The following is a 15,108-nucleotide window of genomic DNA, read 5'->3' on the forward strand; positions in this document are numbered from 1 at the left end:
CACCCTATCTTAAAAAGACCCTATTGCAATACCGCTTTGAAATGAATAGTTTTACCATTGAGCGCTCTTCGCAAATACTGGGAAGTTAAGAAGGATTATGATGAAACTTTTCAGTGCAGAAGTGAAGTGATTGACCTTCAGCAGGAGGGAAAGGAAGTGCTTGTTTTATTGCACTGTATGTTATCTTAATCTTTGAAAATAAACAGATTGCTACATCTCTAAACACTCCAAAATATGATGTGCTATATTTTATGTGGAGTTTTATTGGTGTAAGCTATAAAATTAGGTCCCAAGGTAAGCTATAAAATTAGATCAGAACTTAATGTTAAGAAGTGGCTCTCTTCTCAAATCTGAGAGTATTTATAAAGGAAGCCTTCGGTTCTATAGACAGTTGTCAATGCACCCACGCCTGATACCAGTTCAATGGGTCCAATTACTTCTTTTGTTTCAATGCTGAGATGTTGATTTTGTCATGGGGATAGCAATCTGAATCATGAATCATTCAACCCAGATACAAAAGCTTTGCAAACGGTGTAGCATTATCCTGGAATATGGATCAGATGTGCTCAAAACAAAATGAAAGCAGCAAAGATGTGAGTACACCTCTTTGGAATTCCCCAGGATCATTGAGAAGTCATGGAAGTATTAAATTTTTTTGCTGATCTTTCTCAGCTCGCACTGGACGTTTCATTCAAGCACTGGGTTACCAATGCTATTGGAAAGAATACAAGGCAGCTCATGTCCCATCCCGAATGCAACAAAAAATAGATGTATAATATAATCTTCCACATCCACGGGGTTATCGGTAAGCAAATATCAATAAATAGATAAAAATCTTCTTGATCTACACATACAAATATGTTATTGGTCATCCTTGGTCCTGATATCAAACTATTATGTTTAGCATCTGATTTAATTTAACATTAACTCTCTAGCACTTTAGCTTTGGCTTTGCCTTGTTATGAAATAGGTGGCAGCATAGATGCCCTGTTTCCATGCTGTAATTGTTATATCGTTATATGGTTATATGACAGCACAAGATACTGCAGATGCTGGAATCTGGAGCAAAATACACAGTGCTGGAGGAATTTGGCGGGTCAGGCAGTATCTGTGGAGGGGAACTGATAGACAACATTCTGGGTTGACACCCTCTATCGATGTTGAGAGGAAGAGTAAAATGGTGGAGGGAAAGAATGGAGCAATATGTAGTAGGTGATTGGTGGGTGGGTCAAGGTGAGGGGATGGGAGAGAATGGGAATGAAGACAGAAGCTGGGAGGTGAAAGGTGGAACATGGAATACTGGGGGGGGAGGGTTGAGGAGGGGAACTAGTGGGAGGAATGTATGGATGAGGGGCAGATGGAGAGGGGGTAGCAGAGGGAAAAAGAATAGGGTGAAGGGAACTGGTAGCTTAGGAAGAGAGAGAAATGAAAACGAGAAAAAAGGACAGAAGGGATGCGGTACTCTAAGTTAGAGAATTCAATATTCATATCGGTAGGTTGGAGACGGCCCAGCGGGATCTGAGAATCTGTTTCTCTAATTTCCATGTAGCCTCCACCTGGCAGTGGACAGACATATTTAATATGGCGATGGGAAAAAGAATTAAAATGACTGGCCACTGGGAGATTTCAGCTGGTGAAGGTGCTTGGCGATGCCCGTCCTCCAGTCTGTGTCATGTCTCACCAATGTAGAGGTGGCTGCTCCAGGAGCTTCATATGTAATATATAACACCAAGGGAACCACATGTGAAAGCCTTCCTCAGCTGGAAGAGCTGTTTTGGGTCCTGGAAGCAGGTCTAACACACTTTGTGGTTACTGGGGGGAGTTACACCCAGGAATTGCTGGAGGTACTCAGCAGGTCAGGCAGCACCTACGGAAGGAAATAAACAGGTTCGGGACCCCTCATCAGGATTCAGGATGAGTGCCTAGAGCAGGAGGGGATCGGAAGGGAACAATGAGCAGATGAGGGAGTCAGAGCGAGAGGGATCCTTGCAGAAAACAGAGAGAGACGAGGCGGGGGTGATGAAGAATGACAATTTGTTTGCGTAGGCTGCCATTTAAAATCTCCACTATTTATTGTCATTGAAGTTAAATGAATAAATTGAGGACTACAGGAGACATAATACAAGCCACTGAAGGGCTATAACTACACATACTCAAAATTAACCCATCTTCCACCAAGTAAATTAAGAGAATTAAAAGAACACACCACAGTACACTAAAACATTGACATAAAGTTTTGAACCTTTTATGTAGACAATAAACTTCATAGATCTATGACACTTCACCATGAAGTTTAATGCTTTCAATGGTTTGAAAAAAAGAGATGGAGCATTCTTCATCTCTTTGAAAATCTTAGTTGGAAATCAGTAATTAAGTACAGCATACTGGTTTACCACAGGCTTTAACTTAGATCTGCTAACAGCTGTACAGGTGATATATAAATACTTATACTGTGTCGCAGGTTTCCTTTAAACGTCCTAAGGTGGCAATCACCATCAAACACAGAAGAAAACATCAAGTAGAATAGGCTTCAAGAATGGCACAAACTGATTTTCAACAGAGGAAGTTCTGTGCCTGACGACTGCTCACCTTTCTGCCGTCAGATTAAACAATTGCCCAGTTTATACCACTTGTCTTCCTCCAGCTTTACATCCCTGAGAGGAATATTTACTGCACCCAGCAGGCTCTGCCTGCACCACACGCTCAGCTGAATGACCCGGTTTGGTAGCTCAGTTCTTGAGATCCCAGCATACTCCAACTGTAAATAGAAGAAAAAAGTGTGAGGTAATAGTTACTAGTTTAGAGTCTTTCTGATGCTTTGGTACAACACAAGTGTTTGCCCTGATGAAGTTATTTCATCAGACTCAGCTCCATCATAGGCACTAACCTCCCCAGCATCAAGGACATCTTCAAAAGGCAATGCCTCAAAAAGGTGGCATCCGTCATTAATGGCCACCATCTCACAAAACATGTCCTCTTCTCATTGCTACAGGAGGTACAGGAGCCCGAAGATACACACTCAACAAGCTAGGAACAGCTTCTTTCCCTCTGCAATCAGGTTTCTGAACAGACAATAAACTAACCCACGATCACTGCCTTACTAATTTTTTTATTCTCGTTTTGCACTACTTATTTAATTAAAACAATTAAAAGGTACATATATTTCTTAGAATTTATAATTTTTTATGTATTGCATTGTACCACTGCCACAAAACAACAATAAACCTGTATCAGAATCAGGTTTAATATCACTGACTTATTCTGATAATTTGGTTTGTTTACCCACATTAATGGTGTTATATATTGTTTTGTTTTAAACAATCAGCTATTCTTAGCAGTATGCTCCAACTTCAGAGAATAATTTCACTTTTGGTTGATGGTGTATAGTGGGTGATACAGACTGACAAAATGTTATACACAAACACAAGAAATTCTGCAGATGTTGGAAATCCAGAGCAACACACACAAAATGCTGGAGGAACTCAGCAGGCCAGGCAACATTTATGGAAAGGAGTAAACAGACGATGTTTCAGGGTGAGGCTCTCCTTCAGAACTGAGAAGGAAGGGGGGAGATGGCAGAATAAAAAGGAGTGGGAAGGGGAATGAGGTTAGCTGGCAGGTGACAGGTGAAGCTAGGTGGGTGGGGAAGGTCAAGGGCTGGAGAAAAAGGAATCTGTTAAGAGAAGAGAGTGGACAATAGCAGAAAAGGAAGGAGGAGGGGACCCGGGGGAGGTAATAGGCCCATGAGAAAAAGTGAAACCTCAGAGTGGGGAACAGAGGGGATGGGAAATTTGTTCACCAGAAGGAGAAACTGAAATTCATGCCATCAAGTTGGAGGGTACCCAGACAGAATATAACGTATTGCTCCTGCACCCTAAGGGTGGCCTCCTCTTGGCACAAGAGGAGGCCATGGATCGACATGTTGGAACAGGAATGGGAATGGGAATTAAAATGTTTGGCCACTGGGAAGTTCTACTTGTGACGGACTGGTGTAGAGGTGCTCGACAAAGTGGTCTCCCAACACATACACCATACCTAATATCCCTTCTATGCATATTGTTGTAATGGAAAATCAAGTAATGTGTATATTGCTGATTTTTCTGTAAATACATGTCACCTTAACATTTGAGTCAGAGACTGATAGTTTCCTGATTAGTAAGGAGTCAAGAGTTACAGGATAATAGGGTTCAGAAAAAAAAAATCAGCCATGATTGATTGAATGGTGGAGCAGACACATTGGGCTGACTAGCCTGTATCTACTCCCATATCTTATGGTCCTTGCTTGAAGTGGACACATGCCTTAATATTATGTTTCAAAATAGATTAACGAAATTAGCCATGCACCTAGTTATTGGGGTCGGACAGTACAAAAATGAAGTTACTGTAAAACTAATGATTTCTTTATGTTTGTGGCATTGCAGAGTATGGGAAACTTGTTCCCATCGCAGAGGCGTATAAAACTAGCAAATGCATTTTTAAGACAAAGGGGAGAAGAGTTTCAAAGAGTTCTGGAGATTTTTTTTCATTCAGAGGGTGGTTGGATTCTGGAATACTATGCCTGAAGGGGCAGTGCATTCCTGTTTGTAGGCAAGCACTGAGTTCACTGAGGATGAGAAGGCTATGGGCTAAATGTTAGTAAATTAGATTAGTGTAAGTGGGTACTTTATGGTCAGCACAGACATGACATACTGAAGAGCCTGTTATCGTGCTACATGACATTATGATTATAACCATAGAACCATATAACAATTACAGCACGGAAACAAACCATTTCAGCCCTTCTAGTCCATGCCCAACTCTTACTCTCACCTAGTCCCACCGAACTGCACTCAGCCCATAACCGTCCATTCCTTTCCTGTCCATATAGCCATCCAATTTAACTTTAAATGACAACATCGAACCTGCCTCAACCACTTCTGCTGGAAACTCATTCCACACAGCTACCACTCTCTGAGTAAAGAAGTTCCCCCTCATGTTACCCCTAAACTTCTGCCCTTTAACTCTCAACTCATGTCCTCTTGTTTGAGTCTCCGCGACTCTCAATGGAAAAAGCCTATCCACGTCAACTCTAACTATCCCTCTCATAATTTTAAATACCTCTATCAAGTCTCCCATCAACCTTCTACGTTCCAAAGAATAAAGACACAACTTGTTCAACCTTTTTCTGTAACTTAGGTGATGAAATCCAGGTAACGTTCTAGTAAACCTTCTCTGTACTCTCTCAGATTTGTTGACATCTTTCCTATAACTCGGTGACAAGAACTGTACACAATACTCCAAATTTGGCCTTACCAATGCCTTGTACAATTTCAACATTACATCCCAACTCTTTATAAATCAATGCTCTGATTTATAAAGGTCAGCATACCAAAAGCTTTCTTCACCACCCTATCCACATGAGATTCCACCTTCAGGGAACTATGCACTATTATTCACAGATCCCTCTGTTCCACTGCATTACCCTACCATTTACCATGTATGTCCTATTTTGATTATTCCTACCAAAATGTAGCACCTCACACTTAGGGTCTTGAGCTCGGTCTTGTTCTTTGTTGAATCTCAAGTTTTTTACCATGGGTCATGTGGAAAGCAAAGCCAGAGGTGAGGCCTTTCTCCAGACAACTGGAGACACTCACGTAACAATGGAGTCTTATCACAGCCTTTGCCTAGTTCTGATGAATTGGACTAGAGCCTCTCTAACCTTTGGTTAGTCAGTTCAAAGTTGTAACTTTCCCAGGACCAAATGAAGGGTTTGCAGCCTTTACCAATGGATGCTTTAGCTGTCTTAGGCAAACTCCATGGGCTAGGAGTGAAAATAAAACAGCAATCTATATTTTTAACTAATTTTACATGATTATATAGATTGTAAACTGAACAAACATCTTGAATTGAGAGCTTTGAGACATGCATTTAACGTCAATTATTATCTAATTCATTCAGTAATACAAAGATCCAACTTTTATCAAAAATTCATTGATGATCAGATAATTGGCATATTTGTAGTAGTGAGGCTTCACTAAATGTGATGGTGTTCCTAACCTGAAGAAATGCATGACTTGCTGGTTCATGCATGGTAATTCAGATTATAACATCCAGCTGTTTGATTGATTCCTCCAGGTATAATAAATAGAAAGTTAGGCCTGAGTACTGGAAACAGATAAGGCATCCAGGTATTCTCCAATGCTTCAGGTACATTCTGCGCCCTCTAAGTAACATCCTTATGTCATTAAGAGGGTTGAATTTGATCTAACCTTTGTCTATTCTTCGCAATCTTGAGGTTATTGAAAACCCTGTGTCTCTTCTTACACCTTGTAAATTTACTGTATCACTGCAGAGCAAGTGGAGACATTGCCTTCCATTTTCCAAAATTATTTCAAGGGTTCTCAGTGGATTGGAAAACAGAAACTGTAACGTTGTCAATCAAGAAATAAGGAAAGGTGGAAATAGGAAACTCCAGGATGTCAAATGAATTTGACAACCATCTTTTCAAAATACTGGAATCCATTATTAAGGAAGGATTACAAAACAATTAGAAATGCAAAACATGAAAAGACAGTGTCATCTTCCTTAGAAAGAGTCAACTTGGTTTTATGAATAAGTCATATTTCACAATTTTATTAGAGTACACTGAGGATGTAACTAGCAGTGCAGAACAAAAAAAAACAATAGTTAACAGACAGAAACAAAACTATTGGGATAAATGCAAGAGATTCTACAGATGCTGGAAATCCAAACAAAATGATGGAGGAACTCAATGGGTCAGGCAGCAACTGTAAGGGATTGACAGTTGATGTTTTCAGCCAAGACCCTTCAGTCTGATGGAGAATCTCAGCTTGAAATATCGACTGTTTATCCCTTTCTATAGATGCTGCTTGACCTGCTGAGATCCTCCAGCGTTTTGTATGTGTTACTATCGGGATAAATGTGTCATTTTCCACATTGACAGGTTTAATTAGTGGGTATCTTCGGGATTGGTGCTGAGTCCTCAGGTGTTTAAAAACTGTATTAATGACTTAGATGAGGGAACTGGCTGTAATGCATCTGAGTTTGCTGCCAATACAAAAATAGTCGGGAGAGTGAGTTATAAGGAAGTTGGCAAAAGTGAAAAAGCAGCTTAAGTGTGTGTGTGAAAAAAGCTGTAGAAGGAAACAGTGAGAGAAATGTAAAATATTCTGGCTTACTGGAGAAAAGGAAAGTGGAGTATTATACGTTGGACAGGGAGATCTCTGTGTCCCGAGGCAGGCAATTAGCATGCAGGTACTACAAGTAATTAAGAGGTAGATAGAACATTGGCCTTTATTGTTTGAAAGTTGGAACACAAAAGTAAGGAGGTCTTGTCTTAACTGCAAGAGGTACTGGAATACAGTGGAGATTGTTCTTTTCTGAAGAAGGAGGCTCAAAAAAACCATAGATGCTGGAAATCTGAAGTAAATGATTGATGAACTCCATTACAGAGATTTGGCTGGCACCAGGGCAGGAATGGATTCTCAATATTCCTGGATTTCAGTGCTTTAAAAGGGATTGAGGGGGGCGAGGAAGGGGAGGAGGGGTGGCATTACCGGTCAGGGATACTATTACAGCTACAGAAAGGGTGGGTAATGTAGCAGGATCCTCTTTTGAGTCAGTATGGGTGGAAGTTGGGACAGGAAGGGAGCAGTTACTCTATTGGGAGTATTCTATAGGCCCTCTGGTAGCAGCAGAGATACAGAGGAGCAGATTGGGAGGCAGATTTTGGAAAGGTGCACAAATAACAGGGTTGTTATCATGGGTGACTTTAACTTCCTGAATATTGATTGGCACCTGATTAGTTCCAATGGTTTAGACGGGGCAGAGTTTGTTAAGTGTGTCCAGGACAGATTCCTGTCACAGTATGTTGACAGGCCGACTAGGGGGAATGCCATAATAGATCTAGTATTAGGTAACAAACCGGGTCAGGTCACAGATCTCTCAGTGGGTGAGCATCTGGGGGACAGTGACTACCGCTCCCTGGCCTTTAGCATTATCATGGAAAAGGATAGAATCAGAGGGGACAGGAAATTTTTTAATTGGGGAAGGGTAAATAATGAGGCTGTAAGGCTGGAACTTGTGGGTGTGAATTGGGATGATGTTTTGACAGTGAAATGTACTATGGACATGTGGTCGATGTTTAGGGATCTCTTGCAGGATGTTAGGAATAAATTTGCCCCGGTGAGGAAGATAAAGAATGGTAGGGTGAAGGAACCATGGGTGACAAGTGAAGTGGAAAATCTAGTCAGGTGGAAGAAGGCAGCATACATGAGGTTTAGGAAGCAAGGATCAGATGGGTCTATTGAGGAATATAGGAAAGCAAGAAAGGAGCTTAAGAAGGGGTTGAGGAGAGCAAGAAGGGGGCATGAGAAGGCCTTGGCGAGTAGGGTAAAGGAAAACCCCAAGGCATTCTTCAATTATGTGAAGAACAAAAGGATGACAGGAGTGAAGGTAGGACCGATTAAAGATAAAGGTGGGAAGATGTGCCTGGAGGCTGTGGAAGTGAGCGAAGTCCTCAATGAGAGGGAACTTGATGACAGTGAGGACAATATGAGTGAGGTTGATGTTCTGGAGCATGTTAATATTAAGGGAGAGGAGGTGTTGCAGTTGTTAAAATACATTAGGACGGATAAGTCCCCGGGGCCTGATAGAATATTCCCCAGGCCGCTCCATGAGGAGAGGGAAGAGATTGCTGGGCCACTGGCTAGGATCTTTATGTCCTCGCTGTCCACAGGAATGGTGCCGGAGGATTGGAGGGAGGCGAATGTTGTCCCCTTGTTCAAAAAAGGTATTAGGGATAGTCCAGGTAATTATAGACCAGCGAGCCTTACATCTGTGGTGGGAAAGCTGTTGGAAAAGATTCTTAGAGATAGGATCTATGGGCATTTAGAGAATCATGGTCTGATCAGGGACAGTCAGCATGGCTTTGTGAAGGGCAGATCATGTCTAACAAACCTGATGGAGTTCTTTGAGGAAGTGACCAGGCATATAGATGAGGGTAGTGTAGTGGATGTGATCTACATGGATTTTAGTAAGGCATTTGACAAGATTCCACATGGTAGGCTTATTCAGAAAGTTAGAAGGCATGGATCCAGGGAAGTTTGGCCAGGTGGATTCAGAATTGGCTTACCTGCAGAAAGCAGAGGGTCGTGGTGGAGGGAGTACATTTGGATTGGAGGGTTGTGACTAGTGGTGTCCCACAAGGATCGGTTCTGCGACCTCTACTTTTCATGATTTTTATTAACGACCTGGATATGGGGGTAGAAGGGTGGGTTGGCAAGTTTGCAGATGACACAAAGGTTGGTGATGTTGTGGATAATGTAGAGGATTGTCGAAGATTTCAGAGAGACATTGATAGGTTGCAGAAGTGGGCTGAGAAGTGGCAGATGGAGTTTAACCCGGAGAAGTGTGAGGTGGTACACTTTGGAAGAACAAACTCCAAGGCAGAGTACAAAGTAAATGGCAGGATACTTGGTAGTGTGGAGGAGCAGAGGGATCTGGGGGTACATGTCCACAAATCCCTGAAAGTTGCCTCACAGGTAGATAAGGTAGTTAAGAAAGCTTATGGGGTGTTAGCTTTCATAAGTTGATGGATAGAGTTTAAGAGTCGCGAGGTAATGATGCAGCCCTATAAAACTCTGGTTAGGCCACACTTGGGAGTATTGTGTTCAGTTTTGGTCGCCTCACTATAGGAAGGATGTGGAAGCATTGGAAAGAGTACAGAGGAGATTTACCAGGATGCTGCCTGGGTTAGAGAGTATGCATTATGATCAGAGATTAAGGGAGCTAGGGCTTTACTCTTTAGGAAGAAGGAGGATGAGAGGAGACATGATAGAGGTATACAAGATATTAAGAGGAATAGATAGAGTGGATAGCCAGCACCTCTTTCTCAGGGCACCCCTGCTCAATACAAGAGGACATGGCTTAAAGGTAAGGGGTGGGAAGTTCAAGGGGGATATTAGAGGAAGGTTTTTTACTCAGAGAGTGGTTAGTGCGTGGAATGCACTGCCTGAGTCAGAGGTGGAGGCAGATACACTCGTGAAGTTTAAGAGACTATTTGACAGGTATGTGGAGTAATTTAAGATGGGGTGTTATATGAGAGGCAGGGTTTAAGGGTGGACACAACATTATGGGCCAAAGGGCCTGTACTGTGCTGTACAATTCTATGTTGTATCTTCTATGATAGATGAGCTGTGAATGCTCAGCAGGTTGGGCAGCAAATTTCCCTCTAAGGCGTATGTGAGTGTGCGTGTGCACACATCTTTTGCTTCCGGAGCACAAAGGAATTTAAACTGTGCACAAAAGGTTGTCACCCTGTACCTATCGGCATGTTAAGTATATTTCACGATCGTACAGAATCACATTTCCTTTCCCGGTTTCTCATGTGGATGATGTTGACAATGTGGAGTTTGCGATGATTTGTCTGCAGATTTTAGAACTGGCTTATCTATACCATTTCTATTGAGGAATTATTCAGTTCGCACATGTCGTTGTCACTAGGCAAAAAATTGCACAGCACAAGATTTTCGAGCACACCCATCATTACAAATTAGAGAAAACATTGTTTGGCAGCATCTGAAATGGTTAAAGTTTCAGGTCCAGGACAATTGATTGGAAGAGAGCTTTTGCCCAGAACTATGTAGAATGATTAACGTGACCTCCCAAAACACCCCACAAAATTAGTAAAATATCCCTCCAGAGTCACAGTCATAAAACACAGGTCCTTTGACCCATTAAGTCTCATTTGCACCCTGCTATTCTAAGCCCACTAAATTTCCTCCATATTCCCTTCAAACGGACACTCACCTACACACTAGGATCATTTGATAGTTGCCAGTTAACCTAGCAACCTGCACATCCCTGGGATATTAGGGAAAGCCCAAGTACGTGGGTGAAACCAAGCAGAAACTGCAATGATGTGCAGATTGAAGGCCAGCAGCACCAGAGGTCAGGATTGAACATCAGGGTGCGTTTCGCAGTAACTGCACTACAGCTGGAGCAGGGGAAGCTGGTCTGAGCCCTTGCAGAACTCTTTTCATGTCAATCAGAGGATCAGCACAAAAAGAGGGGAAGCAAAATTCAGTGGCAGAGAGGACACGCAGGGTCAGCATGTTTACCCTAAGACACAGCGAAGCTCAGGCCTAACCTCTGCTGTAGCTGCAGTTGTGCAGAGCTGCAATAAATATTGCGAGTCCCAGAAACCATGAGTGAGATACAGCGCATTAAAAACTTAGACAGGCAGCTGCAAATAGCAACTCATTGATGTTCCACTGGGAACCCTTGAATTCATGTCTCCTGTAGGCTTTGCTCCTAGTTTTACAGATAGTCAGAAATGAAGGCTATGGGTTGTACACATTATTACTCTAATGTCTGTCAATAGGACAGAGATGAGGGCAGGTTGATGGTGTTAGTCGATTAGTGAAGGCACCAGCAAGATGCTAGATGTACTAAGGTGAACCATGACCAGGAATGTCTGGTCCAGTTTTGTGACAGGTGGGACTTGAACAGGAAGTAGCATTGTGTTAAACCACACAGGATTCAAAATGGCATTTCTTTTTACAAAATTGGTGCATAGAAAAGTCGGCACAATTGGGTCTAGATTATAAACTTGCAAGACACCAGATGTATAACTAGAACGAGGACCAGCCGTTCATAGTCCTGTTACAATCCCCTCTAGACAATCCACATTTGCTGAGCCAATAATCCATTAAACTATGATTGGAAATACTAAACCCATTTAGTAGCATCATAGCAGATGCCTTGTCTCAGACCATAAAAATGACTTAGAAGAGATTTATTAATTTACTAATTAACTCTAAGGACTTGATGATTCACTACGAACAATGTAATTATCTAGAACTGCAGCCAAGTGTACTAAAAATAGTTGTACAGTAGGGAGTTTGGAATAATGTGTATAATCTTTGTCATTTGGAATGGTGCCTTTAAAGACTTTGCTTTATATCTACGTATAACATATTATTTTGTAACTGTTCAAAAGCACTTCTGATATATATTTGACAAATAATGGAGTCCAAGAGAACATGATTTAAAACATTCTTAGCTTTACTTAATATCTCTCCCTGCCTCTGGATCAATTCAGATTGTTAGTAAGGCATGGTAAGGCTAACTTTAAATCCTTTTAAAAATGGGTAATCTTGTAAATTAAGTGTTCTCCAGATAGTTTATTCAGTAATCCCCCGCCCTGATGAGACACAGTTGTGATAATTCTGCAATCATTCATTTCCTATAGAGAAGCCATACTCAACACAGCACAAATCTGGAATTAGTCCTACGCCACTGTAGGTGTGATTCCGCAAACAGTGCTTTCCAGTAGCTGAGTCCAACTCCGAGCATTTCAGAGCTGAGAGAAATCACCGCCAGTGTTTAGACTTTTGAGACACAATGTAAATTTGATTAATAGTTATATGATCAATCAAAACAAAAAATATCAATTGCGTCAGGCAAAAAATTCCTTCATAAATTACCAGAACATTCAATAACACTGGACAATAAAGATATTGCCTCCTGAATACTTTTGGGTATATCTTATAGATTTTGGGCTGCTGATCAAGAAAATCATCATGAAATTTCCCTATCACGCACCATTTTAAAAAATCACTTATATTTGTTATTTCAATTAATAATTCAAGCCAGAATAACTGATGCCAAGATTAAGGAAGCCATTTTTGTTGGTCCACAAGTCAAACAGATCATTAGTGACGGGCAATTTGAAGAACTTCTAATGGGACCGGAGAAAATCGCATGGAAGGCATTCAAGGATGTTGTCGAAAATTTTCTTGGCAACTTCAGATCACCAAACTACTTGCAGCTGGTTGCCAACAAGCTTCAGGCATATAAAATATAAAACCATGAGGTGCAACATGTCACTGAAGTTTCATTTAATGCATTCCCATTTAGACTTCTCTGCAAATCCTGGAACTGTCAGTGACAAGCATTGTGAAAGGTTTCACCAGGACATTGCGGTCATGGAGAAACAGTATCAGGGCAACTGAAATCCATCAGTGCTGGCTGATTATTGTTGGACACTTAAGCGAGAAGTCTCAGACACTGAGTACAAATGAAAATCATCAACAAAACATTTTTAGCTTAATTGAAATATTGCGAAGTGTCAGCACCATTATGCAATTAAATACATTATATTCAATAAAGGTTAATTTCTTGTTTCTCCAAATTCCCACATGATACAACTAGTCTGAAATTGTATTTGTGTTCAGCTTCAAACAATCTATCATAAACAAAGAAAAATTCTGAGGAAGCAACACTTGCAAAAAAATGTTGTCCAGTGTAATTAGAACTCTACATCTTGCCTCAAAGGTTAGGGTTTGAGATGCCTTTTACGAAATGGACACTGTTAGCAATAACTTTTGCCATCATTTTCTGAAGTTGTAGAGTTACAGACAGTTATATAACCCCTGTTAATGACTCAAGATCACACCTTTGGAGCTTTTGGAGGAGAGAACTCCAGATGAAGGATCGTTTGAAGTTACTAGGAATTGTTGAACCCAATGAGTTAGAATTTGTCTTCTCTAGATGCATGGTTATTCCCCAAAATATTTATGGAATGGAGCTTTGGGAAAGAGAATGCTGATTGTATGAGGCACTTTCAGCTCATAATAGCACCTACATATTATTCCTTCAGGAGAGTTTCAGTGGGTTATAGTTGCTACAGACTACAGTGAGACAATCATACCCTACTGTTTTTAAAATGGTGTAAGAGAGAAGAGAGGGAACTGTTAGACAAACATCAGAAGTATGGAAAATGCTTATGTCTTTTATAAACGATGTGACATCTAAAATAAATCAACTGAATTAGACAATGTCAACATAAGTTTATGAGAGGGAATTCAAGTTTGACAAAACTATGCAATATTTTTGAGGACGTTACTGATAGAGTAGATAAGGGTGAACCAGTGAATGAGGTGCAGTTGTATTTTTAGGAAGTCTTTGATAAAATCCCACATAAAGTTAAACTTATTTGGGATTAACAATTCTAGATGGGCAATGGACTGAAAATTGGTCAATAAATCCAGAGACGGAGTAAGATAAATGGGACTTATCAGATGGTACTGCATGACTCAGGGCCCTGCTATGCACAATAAATATCAATCAACTGGATGAGGGAGTCAAATGAAGTATTTTTAAACCACCAATGAGACAAAACCGGTGGGACTGTGAGCTTTGAGATAGATACAAAGAGGCTTCAGGGAGATTTGGATAAGATGAATGGATGAGAAAATACCTGGCAGATGCAGTGTAATATGGATAGCAGTCAAGTTAATCCACTTACAGAAATAGAAAGACAGAGTGTCGTTTAAATTGTGATAGAATGGAAAACATTGATGAACTAAGGGATCTGGGTGTCCTGGTACACCGGTCACTGAAAGAAAGCACGCAGGTGCAGCAAGCAGTTAAGAAAGCCCATTGTGTGTTGGCCTTTCATACAGATTTGAGTACACCAGCAAGGTATACTTATGCACAGTCTTGGTGAACCATGCATGCAGTATTATGAGAAATATCCTTCCCTTTATCTAAGAAGGATATAATTGACAGAAGAGGCAATGGAAAGGCTAGCCAGCCTGATTCCTAGGTTGGTGGGACAGTCATTTGAGAAGAGCTTAGGTTGACTAGGTTTACATCCACAGGAGTTCAGATAAATAAGAGAGGATCTTATGAAGAAGTACAAATTCTGACAGGGTTAGATAGACTAGATTTTGGAAGGATGCTACCCAGGTAATAGGTTGGAGGAGAGCAGGACTGGATGGATGCATAGAACAAAGGGTCACAGACTTAGGATGTAGGGCAAATCATATAGGTAAATGGTGCTTGGTTTATTATTGTCACATGTATTGAGGCGCAGTGAACATCTTTGTTTTGCATGCCATATAGATACTTTCATCAAGATGCTACAAGAAAGAAGCAATGACAAAATTAAGAATATAGTCTCCCAGTTAGAGAGAAAGTTCAGAGCAAGTAAACAATAAGGTGAAAGGCCATGATGAGCTGGGTTAAGAGATCATCTATTATCTAAGGGGACTATTCAGCAGTCTTTTAACAGCAGGATAGAAGCTTTCCTTTAGCCTG

The 15,108-nt window shown here is 41.0% G+C and overlaps 1 protein-coding gene across 5 annotated transcripts in view; it reads right to left on the bottom strand.

The window, feature by feature from the left end:
• Positions 1–2,053: 2,053 nt before the first annotated feature.
• Positions 2,054–15,108, bottom strand: part of LOC134359336 (phosphatidylinositol 3-kinase C2 domain-containing subunit gamma-like) — a 285,734-nt gene continuing 272,679 nt past the window's right edge. For all 5 annotated transcript variants that reach the window (XM_063072428.1, XM_063072427.1, XM_063072430.1 and 2 more), the window contains exon 33: positions 2,054–2,758. In XM_063072428.1, coding sequence (XP_062928498.1) covers positions 2,600–2,758 — 159 coding nt within the window. In that variant the 3' untranslated portion in view covers positions 2,054–2,599. The remainder of the gene's footprint in view (positions 2,759–15,108) is intronic.

The sequence above is a fragment of the Mobula hypostoma genome, chromosome 20 (assembly GCF_963921235.1).
Source record: "Mobula hypostoma chromosome 20, sMobHyp1.1, whole genome shotgun sequence".
In the NCBI taxonomy this organism is placed as follows: Eukaryota; Metazoa; Chordata; class Chondrichthyes; order Myliobatiformes; family Myliobatidae; genus Mobula; species Mobula hypostoma.